The sequence below is a fragment of the Chelonoidis abingdonii genome, chromosome 2 (assembly GCF_003597395.2).
Source record: "Chelonoidis abingdonii isolate Lonesome George chromosome 2, CheloAbing_2.0, whole genome shotgun sequence".
Taxonomy (NCBI): Eukaryota; Metazoa; Chordata; order Testudines; family Testudinidae; genus Chelonoidis; species Chelonoidis abingdonii.
The window spans coordinates 201,490,951-201,510,024 of record NC_133770.1 but is presented as its reverse complement, the minus strand read 5'-3'; the positions used below and the strand labels follow the sequence as shown (position 1 = coordinate 201,510,024).

Sequence of the window (19,074 nt, the reverse complement as noted above, 5' to 3'; positions counted from 1 at the left end):
TGATTTCACTGTTTCTCTCTACTAGAGGAGTCATTTATTTTAATTCATATCAACCTCACTTTTATAGGAGGTTTCATTGTAATGGACAATAGTTATTCAACATAAGAACATAAGAACGGCTGTACTAGGTCAGACCAAAGGTCCATCTAGCCCAGTATCCTGTCTACTGACAGTGGCCAATGCCAGGTGCCCCAGAGGGAGTGAACCTAACAGGCAATGATAAAGTGATCTCTCTTCTGCCATCCATCTCCATCCTCTGACAAACAGAGGTTAGGGACACCATTCCTTACCCCTCATGGCTAATAGTCATTAATGGACTTAACTTATGAATTTATCCAATTCTCTTTTAAATGCTGTTATAGTGGTAGCCTTCACAACCTCCTCAGGCAGGGAGTTCCACAAGTTGACTGTGCACTCTGTGAAGAAAAACTTTCTTTTATTTGTTTTAAATCTGCTGCCCATTAATTTCATTTGGTGGGCCCTATTCCTTATTGACTTTCTCCACATCACTCATGATTTTATATACCTCTATCATATTCTCTCGTAGTCTTCTCTTTTCCAAGCTGAAAAGTCCTAGCCTCTTTAATCTCTCCTCATATGAGACCCTCTCCAAACCCCTAATCATTTTAGTTGTCCTTTTCTGAACCTTTTCTAGTGCCAATATATCTTTTTTGAGATGAGGAGACCACATCTGTATGCAGTATTTCAAGATTTGGGCTACCATGATTGTATATAAGGGCAATAAGATACTCTCCATCTTATTTCTCTATCCCCTTTTTAATGATTCCTAACACCCTCGTTTGCTTTTTTGACCGCCGCTGCACACTGCATGGACGTCTTCAGGAAGCTATCCACGATGACTCTTTTTCCTGATTGGTTGTAGCTAAATTAGCCCCCATCATATTATATATAGTTGGGATTATTTCTTCCAATGTGCATTACTTTGCATTTATCCCATAAATTCCATTTGCCATTTGTTGCCAATCACTAGTTTTGTGAGATCTTTTTGAAGTTCTTCACAGTCTGCTTCGTCTTAACTATCTTGAGCAGTTAAGTTCATCTGCAAACTTCGTCGTCTCACTGTTTACCCCTTTCCAGATCATTTATGAATAAGTTGAATAAGATTGGTCCTAGACTGACCCTTGGGGAACACCCTAGTTACCCCTCCCATTCTGAGAATTTACCATTTATTCTACCTTTGTTCTCCTTGTCTTTTAACCAGTTCTCAATCCATGAAAGGACCTTCCCTTTTATCCCATGACAACTTAATTTACATAAGCGCCTTTGGTGAAAGACCTTGTCAAAGGCTTTCTGGAAATCTAAGTGTGCTGTGTTAAAAGGATCCCCCTTGTCCACATGTTTGTTGACCTCTTCAAAGAACTCTAATAGATGAATAAGACATGATTTCCCTTTACAGAAACCGTGTTGACTTTTGCCAAACAATTTATGTTCTTCTGTGTATCTGACAATTTTATTCTTTGCTTTTGTTTCAACTAATTTGCCCGGTACTGACATTAGACTTACTGGTCTGTAATTGCTGGGATCTCCTCTAGAGCCCATTTTAAATATTGGTGTTATATTAGCTATCTTGCAGTCACTGAGTACAGAAGCCAATTTAAAGGACTGGTTACAAACCATAGTTAATAGTTCCACAACTTCACATTTGAGTTTTTTCAGAACTCTTGGGTGAATGCCATGTGGTCCCCATGACTTGTTACTGTTAAGGTTATCAATTAATTCCAAAATCTCCTCTAGTGACACTTCAGTCTGTGACAATTCCTCAGATTTGTCACCTACAAAAGCCGGCTCAGAATCTCCCTAACATCCTCAGCCATGAAGACTGAAGCAAAGACTCCATTTAGTTTCTCTGCAATGAGTTTATCATCTTTAAGCTCTCTTTTGTATCTCAATCATCCAGGGGTCCTACTGGTTGTTTAGCAGACTTCCTGCTTCTGATGTGTTTAAAAAACATTTTTGTTATTACCTTTGAGTTTTTGGCTAGCCGATCTTCAAACTCCTCTTTGGCTTTTCTTATTACATTTTTACACTAAATTTGGCAGTGTTTATGCTCCTTTCTATATACCTCACTAGGGGCTGGTCTACACTACGGGGAGAAATCGATCTTAGATACGCAACTTCAGCTACGTGAATAACGTAGCTGAAGTCGAATATCTAAGATCGGATTACTCACCCGTCCTCACCGCGCGGGATTGATGTCCACGGCTCCCCCTGTCGATTCCGGAACTCCGTTGGGGGTTGGTGGAGTTCCGGAATCAATATAAACGTGTTCAGGGATCGATATATCGCGTCTAGATGAGACGGGTTATATCGATCCCCGAGGAATCGATTTTAACCCGCCGATACGGCGGGTAGTCTAGATGTAGCCTAGGATTTGACTTCCACTTTTTAACAGATTCCTTTTTATCTCTTACTGCTTCTTTTACATGATTGTTAAGCCATGGCGGCTCTTTTTTAGTTCTTTTACTGTGTTTTTTAATTTGTGGTATACATTTAAGTTGGGCCTCTATTATGGTGTCTTTGAAAAGCATCCATCCAGCTTGCATGGATTTCACTTTAGTCACGGTATGTTTTAATTTCTGTTTAACTAACCCCCTCATTTTTGCTTAGTTCCACTTTTTGAAATTAAATGCCACAGTGTTGGGCTGTTGAGGTGTTCTTCCCACCACAGGGATGTTAAATGTTATTATACTATGGTGACTATTTCCAAGAGGTCCTGTTATAGTTACCTCTTGGACCAGCTCCTGCACTCCACTCAGAACTAAATCAAGAGTTTTCTCTCCCCTCATGGGTTCCCATACCAGCTACTCCAAGAAGTAGTCATTTAAACTATCGAGAATTTTATCTCTGCATTTCATCCTGAGGTGACATGTTCCCAGTCAATATGGGGATAATTGAAAACCCTCTCTATTACTGAGTTCTTAATTTTGATAGCCCCTCTAATTTCCCTTAGCATTTGATCATCACTATCACTGTCCTGGTCAGGTGGTCAGTAATAGATCCCCAATGTTATATTCTTATTAGAATATGAAATTACCATCCATAGAGATTCTATGGAACGTGTGGATTCACTTAAGATTTTTACTTCATTTGATTCTACATTTTCTTTCACATATAGTGCCACTCCCCCCCTCCCCCTCACGGACCTGTTCTGTCCTTCCAATATATTTTGTACCCCAGAATGATTGTGTCCCATCGATTGTCCTCAGTCCACCAGGTTTCTGTGATACCTATTATATCAATATCATCCTTTATCATGAGGCACTCTAGTTTACCTATCTTATTATTTAGACTTCTAGCATTTATGTACAAGCACTTTAAAAACTTGTCACTGTTTATTTGTCTGCCCTTTTCTGATGTGTCCAATGCTTTTTTATGTGAATGTTTCTCATCTGATCTGGCCCTTACATTATCTTCTTCCATCCTCTCTCCTGACTAAAACTTAGAGAATCTCTATTAATAGACTCTCCTCTAAGAGAAGTATCTGTCCGATTCTCCTGCTCCTTTGCAGCAGTCAGCTTTTCCACATCTCCTAGTTTAAAAACTGCTCTGCAACCTTTTTAATGTTAAGTGCCAGCAGTCTGGTTCCACTTTGGTTTAGGTGGAGCCCATCTCTTCTGTATAGGCTCCCCCCATACCAAAAGTTTCCCCAGTTCCTAATGAATCTAAACTCCTCCTCTTTACACCATTGTCTCATCCACACATTGAGACTCTGAAGCTCTGCATTCCTACCTGGCCCTGCGTGTGGAACTGGGAGCATTTCTGAGAATGCCACCTTAGAGGTCCTGGATTTCAATCACTTCCCTAGCAGCCTAAATTTGGCCTCCAGGACGTATCTCCTACCCTTCCCTATGTCATTGGTACCTACATGTACCACGACCACTGGCCGCTCCCCAGCACTACACATAAGTCTATCTAGATGCCTCGAGAGATCCGCAACCTTTGCACCAGGCAGGCGAGTCACCATATGGTTCTCCCGGTCATCATAACCCAGCTATCTATGTTTCTAATGATCGAATCTTATTACTAACACCTGCCTTTTCCTACTAACTGGAGTTCCCTCCCCCAGAGAGGTAACGTCAGTGTGAGAGGATACCCCAACATCGTCTGGAAGGAGGGTTCCAACTATGGGAAGGTTTCCCTCTGCTCCCGTTGACTGCTCTACTTCCGTGGGCCCTTCCTCCTCCTCAACAATGCAGGGGCTGTCTGACCAAAGGTGGGACAATTCTACAGTGTCCCAGAAAGCCTCATCAAAGAATAAGAGTTAACTGTAATTTACAAAATGTTAACCTGGACTCACCATTGTTGAGCAAAATGCTGTAGAATGTATCAAACCCAATGTATTTTGTCAGGATAGTTGTTTCTGCACATTTCCTGGCTCCATCCTGCCCTTCAGACACTAAAACCTGGTAAACCAATGGCTTGCGTTATCTTGATTATTTAGGTGCCTTCTTATACTTCCCCATACATATCCAAAGGAAGGCTCAGCAGTTGTTGCTCAAAATAGATGAAAAAAATCATACACATTCCTACCACAGTCCAAAAATGCCATTCAGTAAATAAAGGGTCATAGTTATCTCAAAGTACGTAAGCAAATGTACATACCCTGCTTCTTGTTGCAAAAGATGATTTCAGATAATTTAATCTAAAACAGTATCTCTTTTCCCTTAGGTGCATTAAGGAATCAATTCTTGGGGAAGCAATCCAATATGTGCCCTAAAGTTAACTGAGCTGTAAAATTCCTGTCTGATCTAAACTTCTAATGCTCTACATTTGAGTGATAACAGAACTTTTGCTTGGAAGACATTTGATATGCCGTAGTTTTAAATTTACAATGGGCATTTCTGATTTGTTTTCAGATCACACACTTTGTTTCCTTTCAGGTTAAAGAGACAGCAGAAAGTGAGCTCTGGATTTGGGATCAAGCAAAGTTCCATGTATGATACTGGTGACTCCGCGGAGGAAGTGAACAAAGATGAGGGGAGCCAACATGTTTCATAAAACAGCCCTACAGTGACAAGCCTAACACTGATCATTAGGAACAGAGGAAAACTGATAAAGATTTAGAGGAAAGAGAGAGCTCTGAAACATGTGGCAGATCTGTACAAAGAAATACGATGTCTATGATTTCTAATACAGTATTCAGGACTTGTATTCATATTACATGAGACTCACAGGAAATGTACTTGCTTCGATGTGTACCAAATCTGAATTGGAGTTTACAGTTGTACATTTTTCATTCTCAATTCTCTTGATTACTGTCTCTTAAAGCAAAAATCTGATTTTCCTTACTGTGGCAATGTCCTAGTTTATCATCAGACAAACTGAATTTAAGATACGCAAGGTGAAGAATACTTAGTTCAAATTTAGTATTGTCCAGAGGACAAGGCAATGAACTGGGGACCAGGAGACTTAAAAATGCTATTCCCTGCTTTGCTGCTGACCTTTTGTGTAAATTTGGGCAAGTCAATTTGTTCCTCTGTGCCTCAGTTTGCCCACCTATATAATGTTAGAAGGTGCATACATTCCTTCATACATGTATTTGAGATCTGCAGAAGAAAAGACTTATAAATATCAATATTCATTTAGATTTCAAATCACCCCTCCTCTCTTATTTTTCCCACACTAACCTCTTCTCCCACATATATGTGCATATAAACATGTACTTATCAGCTTATTTTAAGGTCTTAACTATGTTTTTGTTTAAATATCTCTGTTTTATTAATTCTATGTGTATAAGTATTTAAATCATGTTTAAGTACCAGTAGTCTTATATGAAACAGCACTCTAAGCATTAGGACTTTCGAAATGACAAATTTTGAAAGCTTTGAAATACCATTCTTTTCAAATGTTAAAAAATGATGTGTAAGACCAGCATTTCTCAGCCACTGGGTCAGGTATATTCTCTAACAGAGTCAATAGCAACTGTCCTGGGGTCATTAATAGGGATATGAAAAAAAACCCAAAACCTAAAAGTTTTCATTCATGGAGATCCTATTTACCTAATATAGCAGTTCTGCAGTCCCCTAGTTACAGTTTGATGTTGTGTCCTGAAACTCCAAGAGGAATTCTTAATTTCCTATTGAAACCAGCAAATCTTGCCACTTCTTCAAACTCCACTAGCACATTAGATGTCCTCCTCATTTTCCTTACAGTGACCTACAATCCTTCTCTTTGCCCCATGTCTTCATGGGCACCTGCCTGGCCTGCTCCCTGTAACTGCTGCAGGGCCTCCCAGAGGATTCAGGAGGCCTGAGGCAGGGCTGAGTCTTCGGCAGCAATTCAGCTGCAGGTCCCTCTTGGAGGGAAAGACCCGCCGCCAAATTGCCACCAAAGAATGAAGTGGTGGCGGTAGAGCAGCCTAAGTGCCACCAATCACGGCTTTTTTTTTTTACTGCCCCTTGCAGCGGTGCTTGTACTTACCGGGTGGTGCTCTGAGGCTTCGGCAGCACTTCAGTGGTGGGTCCTTCACTCGCTCCGAGTCTTCAACTGTACTGAAGGACCTGCCACCAAAGACCCAGAGTGACTGAATGGCCAGCCGCAGACGTGCTGCCGAAAACCTGGAGCAGCTTATCGGGCCCCTGTAGGGCCCGGGGCCCAGGGCAAATTGCCCCACTTGCTCCCCCCTCTGGGCGGCCCTGAACTACTGTCTTTGGGGAGATGTGGGGAATAGTAAAATGGTCTGCTGTCCTTTCTCAGACATCCATGGCTGGTGCCCATGTTCTTCCACGGGGTGGAGGAATACATTGATTGAGACAGATAATTTTTAAACAAAGTTCCGAATTTATGGGAATTAAGATTTTAAGAATGTTAAAAATAGTGATTTTGCTTTTTTGTTCAAACCGTCTTTCTTCCTGCCCTCCCAAAGCTGACCTCTTCACTGTTTTGTTTTCTAGACCTGTTCATATTTTCATTCAGAATGTCCTTTTCACTCTTACAAGCCAAAGAGGGAAGAGAGGGAACCATAGCAGATAAATTCTGTGTTTTCTATTTATGTACATAGGCATATCACCATTAGATGACCATTGTGTTACAAATAATATTGATCAGATTTTAAAATATTTTTTCAGTTTAAATCAGCCATCAGATAACTCCATGTTTTTCTATCTTTTCCACATTTAATGGCCTGAATTCCATATTAGATTTCAGAAGAGAGAGAGCTTTCAAAACACTAAAACTGCAAATGTAATTTCCTTGACTTAGCTTTTCTTTAGTAACTTCTTCATGTGCAGCTGCATATAATACACCCTGTTGCACGCATTCTCATGCTTGCTTGCTCTCTCTCACTGTCACAGCAGCAATAAACTTTTGTAATGGTCTCTTTGGCCTCCATCATCCCCTTGCTGGATCCAGCAGACTGGTATGCCGCCCTCGACTTGAAGGACTAGTATTTTGATATTGCAATCACTCAGCCCCACAAAAAGTACTTCAGGTTTGTGGTGAACAATGCCTACTACCAATTCACAGTTCTTCTATTTGGTCTGTCAGCAGCACTTGGAATCTTCACCAAGTGCATGGCAGTTGTGGCCATGTTCCTGTGCAAGCACCAGGTACAGGTGTTTCCATTCCTTGATGACTGGCTGATCAGGGGCCACTCCAGGACCTAAGTGGAAGCTCAGGTCAGATTCATCAGAGCTACCTTCAACAACGTGAGTCTCCTTCTAAATGACAGAAAATCAACTCTGTCCCTCCATCCAGAGGATAGCATTTATAGGGACAGTACTGGACTCAACCTAAACCAGGGCATACCTGCTGGAAGCAAGGTTTTAGGCCCTAATAGATATCATTTGAGACCTCAGACAGTTTCCCACCACCATAGCAAGGATCTGCCTGAAGTTTCTGGGACACATGGCTGCCTGTATCTATGTGGTGTAGCATGCCAGACTCAGGCTTCAACTCTTCAGTTGTGGTTCGCATCAGTGTATCACCTAGCCCGAGACAGCTTGGACAGGATCATGACCCTGCTTCGCCCAGCCCTCAACTCTGTCCTGTGGTGGCTCGACCCTCAGGAGGTGTGCTCAGGGGTCCCCTTCATCAGTCCTCAGCCGTATCTCTCACCAGTGATGGACGCATCAAACTTGGGCTGAGTAGCACATCTGGGAGAACACAGGACACAAGGTCTCTGATCTCAGGCATACCTGGCTCTCTACATGAACATCAGAGAACTCAAAGCGGTGCGCGTAGCACACTTAATGTGCACGCATGCACACTTAAGAGGTCATTGTGTATCAGTTATGACGGACAATACAACAGCAATGTTCTATATCAACAAACAAGGAGGTGCATGCTCCTCTCCCGTGTGACAAGAAGCCCTCATGATGTGGGACTTCTGTGTGGAACATTCAATACACCTGCAAGTCTCATACCTCCCCAGGGTACAGAACGAGCTGGCGGCCCACCTCAGCAGGTCGTTTCACTCCCACGAGTGGTCCCTTCACCTAGATGCCATGTTCTCAATCTTCCAGAGGTGGGACTTTTTCCAGATAGACGTATTTGCCAGGCGACACAGCAGAAAATGCCAGCAGTTCTGCTCCTTCCAGAATTATAGCCCAGGCTCCAGAGCAGATGTGTTCCTCCTTACATGGGGAGGCTATCTCCTTTATGCCCATACTGAACATTCACAAGGTACTTCTCAAGATCCGGAGGGAATGAGCTCAGGTCATATTGATAGCACCAGCCTGGACCCATCAGAACTGGTACACATCTCTCCTAGACATGTCCATGGAAGCCCTGGTCACCCTTCCACTCTTGATAGACCTTCTGACACAAGATCATGGTTGTCTTCAACATCCATGTCTCTACTCGCTTCACATCATGGTGTGGAAGCTCCATGGTTGAACCCGTTGGAGCTCTCCTGCTCAGACCAAGTTGGACAAGTCCTTCCTTGGCAGCAGGAAACCCTTTACGAGAGCCACCTACCTTGCCAAGTGGAAGAGATTTTCAGTCTGGCAGTGCACACCATTCGTTCCCGAAACTAGCCTTAGTGCCGCTCATTCTGGACTACCTCCTCCATCTGAAGCAGCAGGGGCTTTCATTGTCTTCAGTAAGAGTGCACGTAGCCACCATATCAGGTGCGAGGGGCTGCTGGTGTTTGCTAACCCTATGGTCAGCCAATTTTTAAAAGGACTCGACAAGTTATACCCTCACATCCATAAGCCTATCCCTACCTGGGACCTCAACCTGGTCCTCTAGGCTCATGGGACCACCCTTTGAACCGTTGGTGACATGCTCCCTTCTCTATCTCTCTTACAAGATGGTGTTCCTGGTAGCGATAACCTCAGCCAGGAGGATGTCTGAGCTCAGGGCCCTAAGGTCAGAGCCTCCCTTCACTGTATTCTATAAGGACAAAGGTAGCTTCAGACCTCATTCTGCTTTCCTCCCAAAGGCTGTATCACAGTTTCACTTTAATCAGGACATTTTTCTCCCCGTGTTCTACCGTAAGCCACATTCCAGCGGCAGGGAACAGAGACTCCATTGTCTGAATGTCCACAGGGCGCTGGCCTTTTACATTGAGAGAATGAAATCATTCATAAAATCAGTCCAGTTATTCGTGACAGTGGCGGACAGAATGAAAGATCTGCTGGAGTCGTCACAACACATTTCATCATGGATAGCATTGTGTATTCGTGAATGCTACAACCTGGAAGGGGTTCCTGTACCTCCAATCACTGGGCATTCTACCAGGGCATAGACTTCATCAACAGTGTTCCCGGCTCATGTTGCCACTCAGGAAATCTGCAGAGCAGTGATGTGGTCCTCCATCCATACTTTCACCACGCACTATGCGATTACCCAGCAGGCTAGAGACAATGTGGCCTTCGAACGAGCAGTGCTCCAATCAGTGGAAGACTCCAACCCCACCACCTAAACTTGGGCTTGTGAGTCACCTCATTGGAATTGACATGAACTAGCACTCAAAGAAGAAAAAACTATTACTCACCTTCTCATAACTGTTGTTCTTTGAGATGTGGTGTTCATGTCCATTCCAATACCCACCCTCCTGCCCCTCTTTCAGAGTAGCCGGCAAGAGGAACTGAAGGGGTGGCAGTTTGGCAAGGCTCTATATTGAGTGCCATGAAGATGTGACTCCAGGGGGTGCCCAGGCCGATCTGACAGAGGCTGTTAGGGGAACAATCTTCCAGCTACCTAGTTCGTGCGCGTGCACACACCTGATTGGAATGAACATGAACAACAAACACCTCGAAGAACACCTTACGAGAAGGTGAGTAACTGTTTTTTTCTTCAAATGTATTCAATGTTCAAATTATTCAACACCTTTCTTTTTTTTTTTAGTCTGTGCATTGATACACTTTCAAGTGCCCAATAATCAGTACTGGGATTCAAATTCTTTTGCTTGGCTGTTATAGGTAACATTTTTTCTGTTCCCTAACAGGATGAGTACTCAGCTGTATCCATCAGGGACAGTTATACATGCAAATAGAAATGTTTATTTCAGCAACTATTTAAGCATGTGACTTTTAAATATTCTGTCTGTGAATTGTCAAGCCAGTTATTTTAAAACTAGCCAAAAGAGAGCACAAAAAATGCAAAATCATGACTAAGGTGATCTTAGCTTAAAATTTCCATAAATATCTGTTCAATGTGGACCTAATCACCATAGAAACTGAATACCTCATTATCTTCAATTGTAAGCATTCTTACAACACCTTTGTGAGGCAGGGACGTACTATTATCCCATTTTGCACATGGGAAACTAAAGCACAAAGAGATTATGACTTGCCCAAGGTCATATCGTAAATCTATGACAGAGCTCAGGAACTCAGGACTCCAAAGTTCTAGTCTAACATTCCAGCCATTGGTAAACTTTCTTAATCATAGAAGTAAGTTTAGTACTCAACTCTACTAAATGCAGATTTTTAAAGCCTTGATCTCATATGAAATTGCTATAATGATTGCTATAATGACTGATTTATAAATGTTTCTTTCTCTAGAAGCTTACTATATGTTAACAAGTATAAAAAGCATATTTCCCACATATGAATGAGTCATAAACACACTGTTCATACAGTAACTGAAAGCCATATAAGTAATCTTCAAAATAAAGTGTACTTTTCTAATGACAATCTTAGAGATCTGTTCTTTAGGAATCTGCTTTTTCTTAGGGATCGGATATAATTTTATGAATATATAAAGTGTCCAATTATAAAGTGTCCATATATAAAGTGTCCAGAATTATACACAATAATGAAATTGTTTAGTTATTGGAGGAGCATGTTTGAAACTTTATATTAAATATGCTTATCTTTTTCAGAGGAATAATAGAGAGAAATGCTCTTTTGTGAAAATTTGATCTATTTTATATTTCTTACTTTCTTTGAAGGAAACTTCACCTGCATGGCTGCTTAAACATTTTTATGAGATAAATTTCAAAACATTATGCTTATCCTATTGTCCCCCTGATGGGAAAATATAGTATTTTGGTGGGATTCTGTGCAGTTTCTCCAAGATGGGTATCACAGAACTCTCAGTTCAGGAGAAGGCAGGGGCTATACTGGCTTTAAGCCACCTTCATGCCCTCTCAATCTTCAATTTCCCATAATTCTGTGCTGCAGCCATGCCCCCTCCCCCGGTACGCTCGTGAGGGGTCCTCAGTAGGCAATTCACAGTTCTTGTGAAGATGAAAACACTTGTGTATACTGGATCAGTAAAGGTATTCATGGATAATTCTCCCTCAGCTGGACACTGGGATTTTAGGACTTCTTTATAACCTCCCAACCCTTCCATCTGGTTTATAGGGCCCAGGGCAGGAGATGAGGCTTTTTAAACAGTAAAGACCCAAATAACAGAGGAATAATCAAAACCAAAAATCTAAGACCAAAACACTCTTCTTTTCAATTAATATTCTGAGTGACGTTGAACAATCGTAAGCATGTTAGAGCACAAATGCAATTATGCTGGCTGTTTTAATCACTAAGAGAATGTGTTCAAAGTGGCTCCATTTTGGGTGCTAATTGATCATAATCAGAAAAGGACTCTGCATAATGAATCTATCTCATGACACAAATGGATATCATTCTTAGGTTATTACCATTTGAAAAGGGGAAAATATAGCTAGAGAAAGGACAAATAGACCTGTGCCATTTATCATTTAGTTTTTGTTTTCCGTGGAAGAGATTACAGAAGGAGAAAGAGTTTGTATATACTGAATCAGTAAATACATCAGAAGACATCAATTCATTTGCTAAACTCATTAGCCAAAAACAATACATACAGTATGTGTACAATGCACTGTGTTTCTTTTAATTCAAGTGAATTTGTCTTGTAGTCATATAATCAATATAAATGTAAGTGGATTCAACATCCAGTTTTCTGCATAGTTTCACATTATACAGTATTATACTCCATTGGTATCTAACTAGTAGAACTTTTAGTTAGAGGAACAGTCGTAGAGATGTGTTTGGCCTCGCGCATTTTATTTCTGTAGACTATGACAGTGGAGTCTCAATCAGTATGGGTATAAGCCAGAACCCATTGAAGCCAATCCAAAAACAATTCCCAAATAAATAGTATAGAGCATTATTGTGTGGGTTACTTGAAAATGCCATAAGAAACATATTAAAAAGTCAGAATTCAGGAGGGTCTGGAATAAGCACATTGCTGTTTCTGCACATTAAAAGGGACCATCTCAAGTTTATTTTGAAAGGGGACTAGCAAATTAGAGTAGTAATCACACTGAATCACATTTATTGTACTGATGTAAACCGGACTGTAGGGAGGCAGAATGGCTTCCCACCGAACTGGAGTGTGAAGGACTACTACACTCTCCTGGGTGGGTGGAGCCAAATCTTCCCCACCTCCTCCCAGAAGAACCAGGGAAAGACAGGAAAAAAGGAGCGCCCTGGAGCTCAATTGCTGCTTACGCACTGCAGAAGAATGGACATCTCTTCTAGGGTGCAGGAGCCCAGCCCAGCCCCGGAGTAAACCAACGCCTTGTGGTCAGGGGAGGCAGATGAAGACCCTGAGGAGCTGCCAGATCTGCCAGAAGCCAAGTACCCCAAGGAGACAGAGGATCTTTGTACCTCTGAGCCCTACACCCAGACTGTGGTAGGAAGTGGCCCAGGAGGACCAGACTCTACTCTGGTTCTGCTGCCAGAGTGTGGGTCAGTGTGTTTCAGGACGATCCCTGCTAATCAAATGGTGAACCCATCCACCACTGTTAGGTCCCTGGCTGGGACCCTGTGGAGGAGGGTGGGCCCTGGTCCCATTATCCACTGCCGCCAACCCCACCCCTGGGGTAGCGACCTATTCACCCCTAGACCAGAAGGCCCGTGTGTTGCTTGTAGTCTGCCCCAGCCAGGCGGTTGTGGGCTAAAGACTGTGGCTTGGTACCACCCAGAGGGCCAGAGCTCCCTTACAGACTGCTAATTATAAGCTGTTAATTACTGTCTGACCCAATTAGGCGGCTGTGGGCTAAAGACTATTATGATTCGTCCTGCCCAGGGGGTCGACGCTTTCCCCTATAAAACTCTTACTTGTTGTCCACCAGTAGTGAGGCAGGTGGCCTCCTTCCTCTCTTGAGTGTCAGGGACCACTACACTGTTTTTGTTAACCCTGTGCAGTATTTTGCCCTCACTGTGTACTATATTTTCTTCTTCATCATTAGTACTTGTGTTCAGTGGAAGGTGGAGTTCAGATAGGTGAGTATCTTTTGTTTCCTTTACTGTAACCATGATTTGTTTTGCAGTTGCAATGCCCTATGAATGTTACACATATAATTTGGTATAAGTGATCATTAATCATACTCCTTTATTACAGCATATTCTTCTTAACAGTCAAGCAGTCATTTGTTAAGTCCTTTAAGCAATGGACAAGACATGAATCATAAGCTGCCTCTCTGCCCCCCACTTGTCCTACACAGTTAAACAAATCGATTTGTGTGGCCATTATGATATTGGCTGCTGCTGTATTCGTTTCCTCCCAGCATGATTTACTGGTACCAAGTATGACTCTGGCTACACTGCAAGTGCATGAGAATGTTCCAAAGCAGTCAAAACTATAAGAATCTCTCCTTATTTCTCCCTGGGTGATTCCAGCTGCATCGGTCACCAGGATCCATTATTCTAATGAACAGTGGAAAGTCACTGTATAACCAGGACATAACTTAATCATAGTTACTAAATGATAATATTGTAGCATTTGCCATGTAATTAATATTGCTGCCAAAGAAGATGCCATGTAGTTACTGCACTATTAATAAAAATATGAGAAAGTGTATAATTCATTACCTATATGCACTAGAAAGCCATAGGTTGCAATAATTTTGCAGTTGAACCACGGCATATAATCTGTGGCACGTGTATTTTTCAACTGGCTCTTTTTTAAGAGCTCTGCATTTCTTGGGTCTTCATTCAGCTTCTTCCATAAGCAAATTTCCTTCAAAATATGCTTTTCTTTGGGTCTATGTACCTTTAAGGATTAGTTTTATTCTACCTGGTAATATTTACTGGGATAGTGTGCAGAGGACCGGAGGCCTATATTTTGAACATATACTTGCCTCTGGTAAATTAGTCTCTCTAGAACTCGAAGGTGTGACGGGTCAGAGCAGAGACATAGCAAGTAGTGCTAGCAATACACCTGGGGAGTTGCCTCACATACAGCTCAAAAGGCAGTGACCCTAATTTTCAGACAGACAAGCTAACCAGAATGTCTAGTTCTGCCTTTGGTGCTTAACTCAACATTTAAAGATATAAATAACTACTTAACAGGCCCAAACCTAAATGCCTATTTAGGATGCTAAATAAGGGATGTGAATCTCCTGCTAAGGACCCCATGTATGAAAATTGGGCCAGAAACAGCAGATATGCACAGATACTCTGCATGATGATGGTAAAAGGCCTAGTCCTGGTCCCATTAATATGAAATAGTTTTGCCATTCTCTTCACTGCAAGCAATGTCAAGCCCTCATTAAGGTGAAGAAAATAGAAGCTATACTTTTAACTCCACTGAAATACTGAAGAACAGGTGGATTTTTTGGACAGGATAGAAAATAATGCTGTTTTGTTGTTGTTGTTTTGTTTTTACTAAAGTTAGGAGTTTTCTTTCTAAATAGAGACATTTAGCATCTATGGGGAAGTATCAAGGAGCAATTACAGAGGTCTTTGTGAGAGTACACCCAAACCTGTCAAACTGTGCCAGACAGCTAGTTTATGTATGTATAATAATCCAAGCTCTGAAGAATGACAGTTAAAAAAACCCTGGTGATTATGAAGGATCAAGGAACCATGGATGAGTGAAGGAATAATCCCTCACCCTGTGGCTTAGAATCCAGCTTCTTTCTACTTTTAAAGTAGAATAAAAAGTAAATAAGTGACAGAGAGTTGGGGGAGGGTTTTTTCCCCTAGTTTTCTTTTCATGGGTTTGTTTTCCTCTTCACTTTTCATCTTTTTTCCCCCTTTTCCAGAGGGGAATGGGAAAAAAGCATGAGGAATAGAGTGGAGGGTGGGGGCAGAATCTAAAAATGGAACTTTTTACATTTTTCAACAAACGAAACAAATATTTTAATTTAAAACCAAACTACATTTTGTTTCAAGTTTTCCATTGAAAAATGAAATTTTAATACAAAAATGTTTTGTTTCAAACATTTGGTGGAAATTACATTGAATTTTTCAACCAGGTCCATCTGGGATCAAAACTACTTGCCTAATGCAGTTTATTAACTCTGCAGGCTGACTGTGGGGTTTGTAATCTCCAGGGACCAGAGCCTAGATCCTAGTGCAGGTTTTTCATACCTATTTTGCTTTGGTCTTCACTGAAAATTTAGTTGTGACCAGATGTTTAACACAATTGTACAAGGCAGAGAGAACACAAGCCAAAGTACAGTAAGTACAGGTTAAAGAATATTTAGCTAAGATATATTCAAGTTGTCAGGGGTTGATGAAATTCATCCTAGTGTACTTAAAGAACTAGCTAAAACAATCTCAGAGCCATTAGCAATTATCTTTCTGAACTCATGGAGAACAGGTGAGGTCCTAGAGGAATGGAGAAAGGCAAACATAATACTCATCTTAACAAAGAGGACCTAGGGAAATATAGACTAATCAATTTAACTTTGATACTCAGGAAGATACTGGAACAAATGATTGAACAATCTGTTTGTAATACCTAGAGGATAACAGGATGGTAAGTAATAGCCAGCATAGATTTTCTCAAATACAAATTATGCCTAACCAACTAATTTTCTTCCTGATAAGGTTACTGGCCTTGTGGATGAAGGGAAACAGTAAATGTGATATATTTTCATTTTAATTAGGCTTCTGACAAAGTTCCATATGATAGTCTTATAAACAAACTAGGAAAATGGGACCTAGATGAAATTACTATAAGGTGGGTGCACAGCTGGTTGAAAAACCATCTTTAAAGAGCAGTTATGAATGGTTCACTGTCAAACTGAGAGGATGTATATAGTGGGGTTGCACAAAGGTCTGTTCCAGGTCCGGTACTGTTCAGTATTGTCATTAATGATTTAGATAATGGAGTGGAGAATATGCTTACCAAATCCAAACTGGGAGGGATTGTAGACTCTTGTTTCAATGTTGCTGAATCTGCATTTTTTGCTGAAAAACAATTCCACTCAGCTCTAGTTGTAAATACTGCATGTTTTGGTCTTCTTCTAACTGATGACTTCTATTAATGCTTAGGCCTACCTGTAGAAGCAAAAGTTTTGTGCTCCCTGATGTGCATGTTCAGTACAATAATTTTAATAATCTTTAAAATATTGCAAGGAATTTTTTTCCATAAAATTGCCTTTAATGAAAAAAACCTTTGCTTAATAAAAGTACATTTTCAATTTACTTTTTAATACAAACGCCAGTCAGCCACTACCTTATGTTCAACAACACATCATCTATAGGCATGCATGTGAATGCGTCAGGGCCAACAGGAGAGCCGACAATGGATTCTCTTGCTATACAGACAACAGGATAAGAATAAAGCAAGCAGCTTTTTGAAAATTAATAGTGTTCTCCCTAATGAGAATGGACTAAATACTGGTTTAATGAGTTTAGAAGTTGGTGGTTGGAAACCACTGAGAATGGTGCCTAGTAATGGACCTAGTAATGGACCTAGTAATCAACTGGTGTAAATTTACACCAATAGAGCTATCTCAGTTTACATCAGCTGAGGAGCTAGACAAACATTACCCTCAATGAAAGTCCTTTGTCTTGACTATGATTTGATTTGACTGGATGAGAATCTTGGAATTGTTTGGAAGGAAAAGAACCCAAGATACTGCTTGCTAATAAGTTCAATTATATCCCATTTTTGTACTCAGCTATGTGATTTGTGATACAGCATGGCCAGAGGGTAGCATAAGCGTGTTAGCAGGGGGCCTTATTCCCTGCCAAGGGAGGAAGGTTTGCTTTAGATTAACTAGAACAGCTGTGGCCAATTAGAGCACCTGACTCCAATTAGAGCACCTGACTTCAGTTAGAGCACCTGACTCCAGTTAGAGCACCTGACTCCAGTTATAGCACCTGACTCCAGTCATGGGATATAAACCCCTGCTTCAGTCAGACAGGGGGTGGTAGTTGAAGGAGAAAGGTTGGATTGGAGCAGAGTGCAGATTGCAGAAGAGAAGAGTTTGTCCAGAGAGAAATAGAAGGTTTGGAGGAGTGCTGCGGTGGATTGGGAAGCCCAACAGAAACCCTAGGTAAGGGGCACCAGGCTTGTATAGAAGAGAGGCGAGAAGCCCTTCACAAGCTGACGGGTATGAGAGGGAAGTAACCCAGGGGAAGAAACCGCTAGTCAAGTGGTTCACCACAACCCCAGGGCCCCTGGGTTGGGACCTGGAGTAGAGGGCGGGCCCAGGTCCCTCCCTCTCCACTCCCCTCCTCCAAGGACACTAGGGGAGTGATTAAGAACTGGTTCAGAGGCAAGCAATAGCGCCCTGAACCTACCCCAGAGAAGAGAAAGCGCGAGACCCAGAGAACAGTACCGGCAATTTGCCACAGATTGCTTAAAAACTTTTTAGTTTAAAATTCTAATGGCTGTGAAACATGCCAGACTGACAGCCATGGAGACTGAAGCGCAGTGTTTATTCATTGAACAAGTACAGCACAGATAGAAGTAGTGCATACCATCCTGCCCACTCCCTAGTTCATTGATACATTATTTCCTAGCATAAGCTCAGGGAACACAGTTAGGTTTGAAGCCGTACAAATAAGAAATCTGCTTAGCTGGAATCCAAGAATGAAATTAAAATATCTGTGGGACTCTTCCATAGTTTTTCTTTTGTATTTATAATCACATTTAATTATGTTTCTTTTTATCCTTTAATCTTCCCCTTTATCGTTTTGATTTTTACATCACTAGAATGAAATCATTCTCAATAGATTAAGAATCTGTAGAGAGGATGTGAAATACAGATTTTTCATTGCTAGGTTATTATTGAATGGGACGAAAGTCTAAAAATATACGGAGTACATTTTTTAAAAGCTAATGAAACTTGATAGTAAAAATGTTACAATAGAATAAAAGTCCAGCTTTGTGCTTCTAGAATCCATGCATTGCAACCTCTCCCATGAGTAATGTTAGCAGCCAGTGAGTTATGCGATGGGAAAGGTATATTTTTTGTTTTTTTTTTCTATTCTAATCTAACCTGCCTATCTCTCTATTGAAGTACTGTGCTTTGTCCACTGGGTCTTCCATTATATGTGGTTCAGCTGCCATTGGGATTTGGTAAATGTATTGGATGGTACCACTGATGTAATGATGACTCAAGAGCGATCTTGTGAGTCCCTGGAGTCAATATTTCACAAGCACTAATCTTTTCCAGCAAGGACTGTGAGAAAAGCTGAAATCAAAGAGGAGTCAGAGTGTTAACATTATGGATGGGATGGATCTTTGAAAATGGCATCTATTCCTGTAGATTTTAACCTTTAAAAATATCTGAAATTTAAAAGCACAATCACAGTTTAACAGCCTGGCTTCTCTGTGGTGCTTCATTTTAACCTACATGAATAATGCCTGAAAACATGAGCTGATTTGGGATTCTCACTTTCACTTGCTCCTGAGCTTTGCAGTGGGTGTTGAATGTGT

The 19,074-nt window shown here is 41.3% G+C and overlaps 1 protein-coding gene across 1 annotated transcript in view; it reads left to right on the top strand.

Annotated features, from left to right (window-relative positions):
* The window catches only part of CCDC102B (coiled-coil domain containing 102B), a 336,500-nt gene extending 331,410 nt beyond the window's left edge, over nt 1–5,090 (top strand). The window contains exon 8 of the mRNA XM_075061961.1: nt 4,902–5,090. Coding sequence (XP_074918062.1) covers nt 4,902–5,019 — 118 coding nt within the window. The 3' untranslated portion in view covers nt 5,020–5,090. The remainder of the gene's footprint in view (nt 1–4,901) is intronic.
* The last annotated feature ends 13,984 nt before the right edge of the window (nt 5,091–19,074 follow it).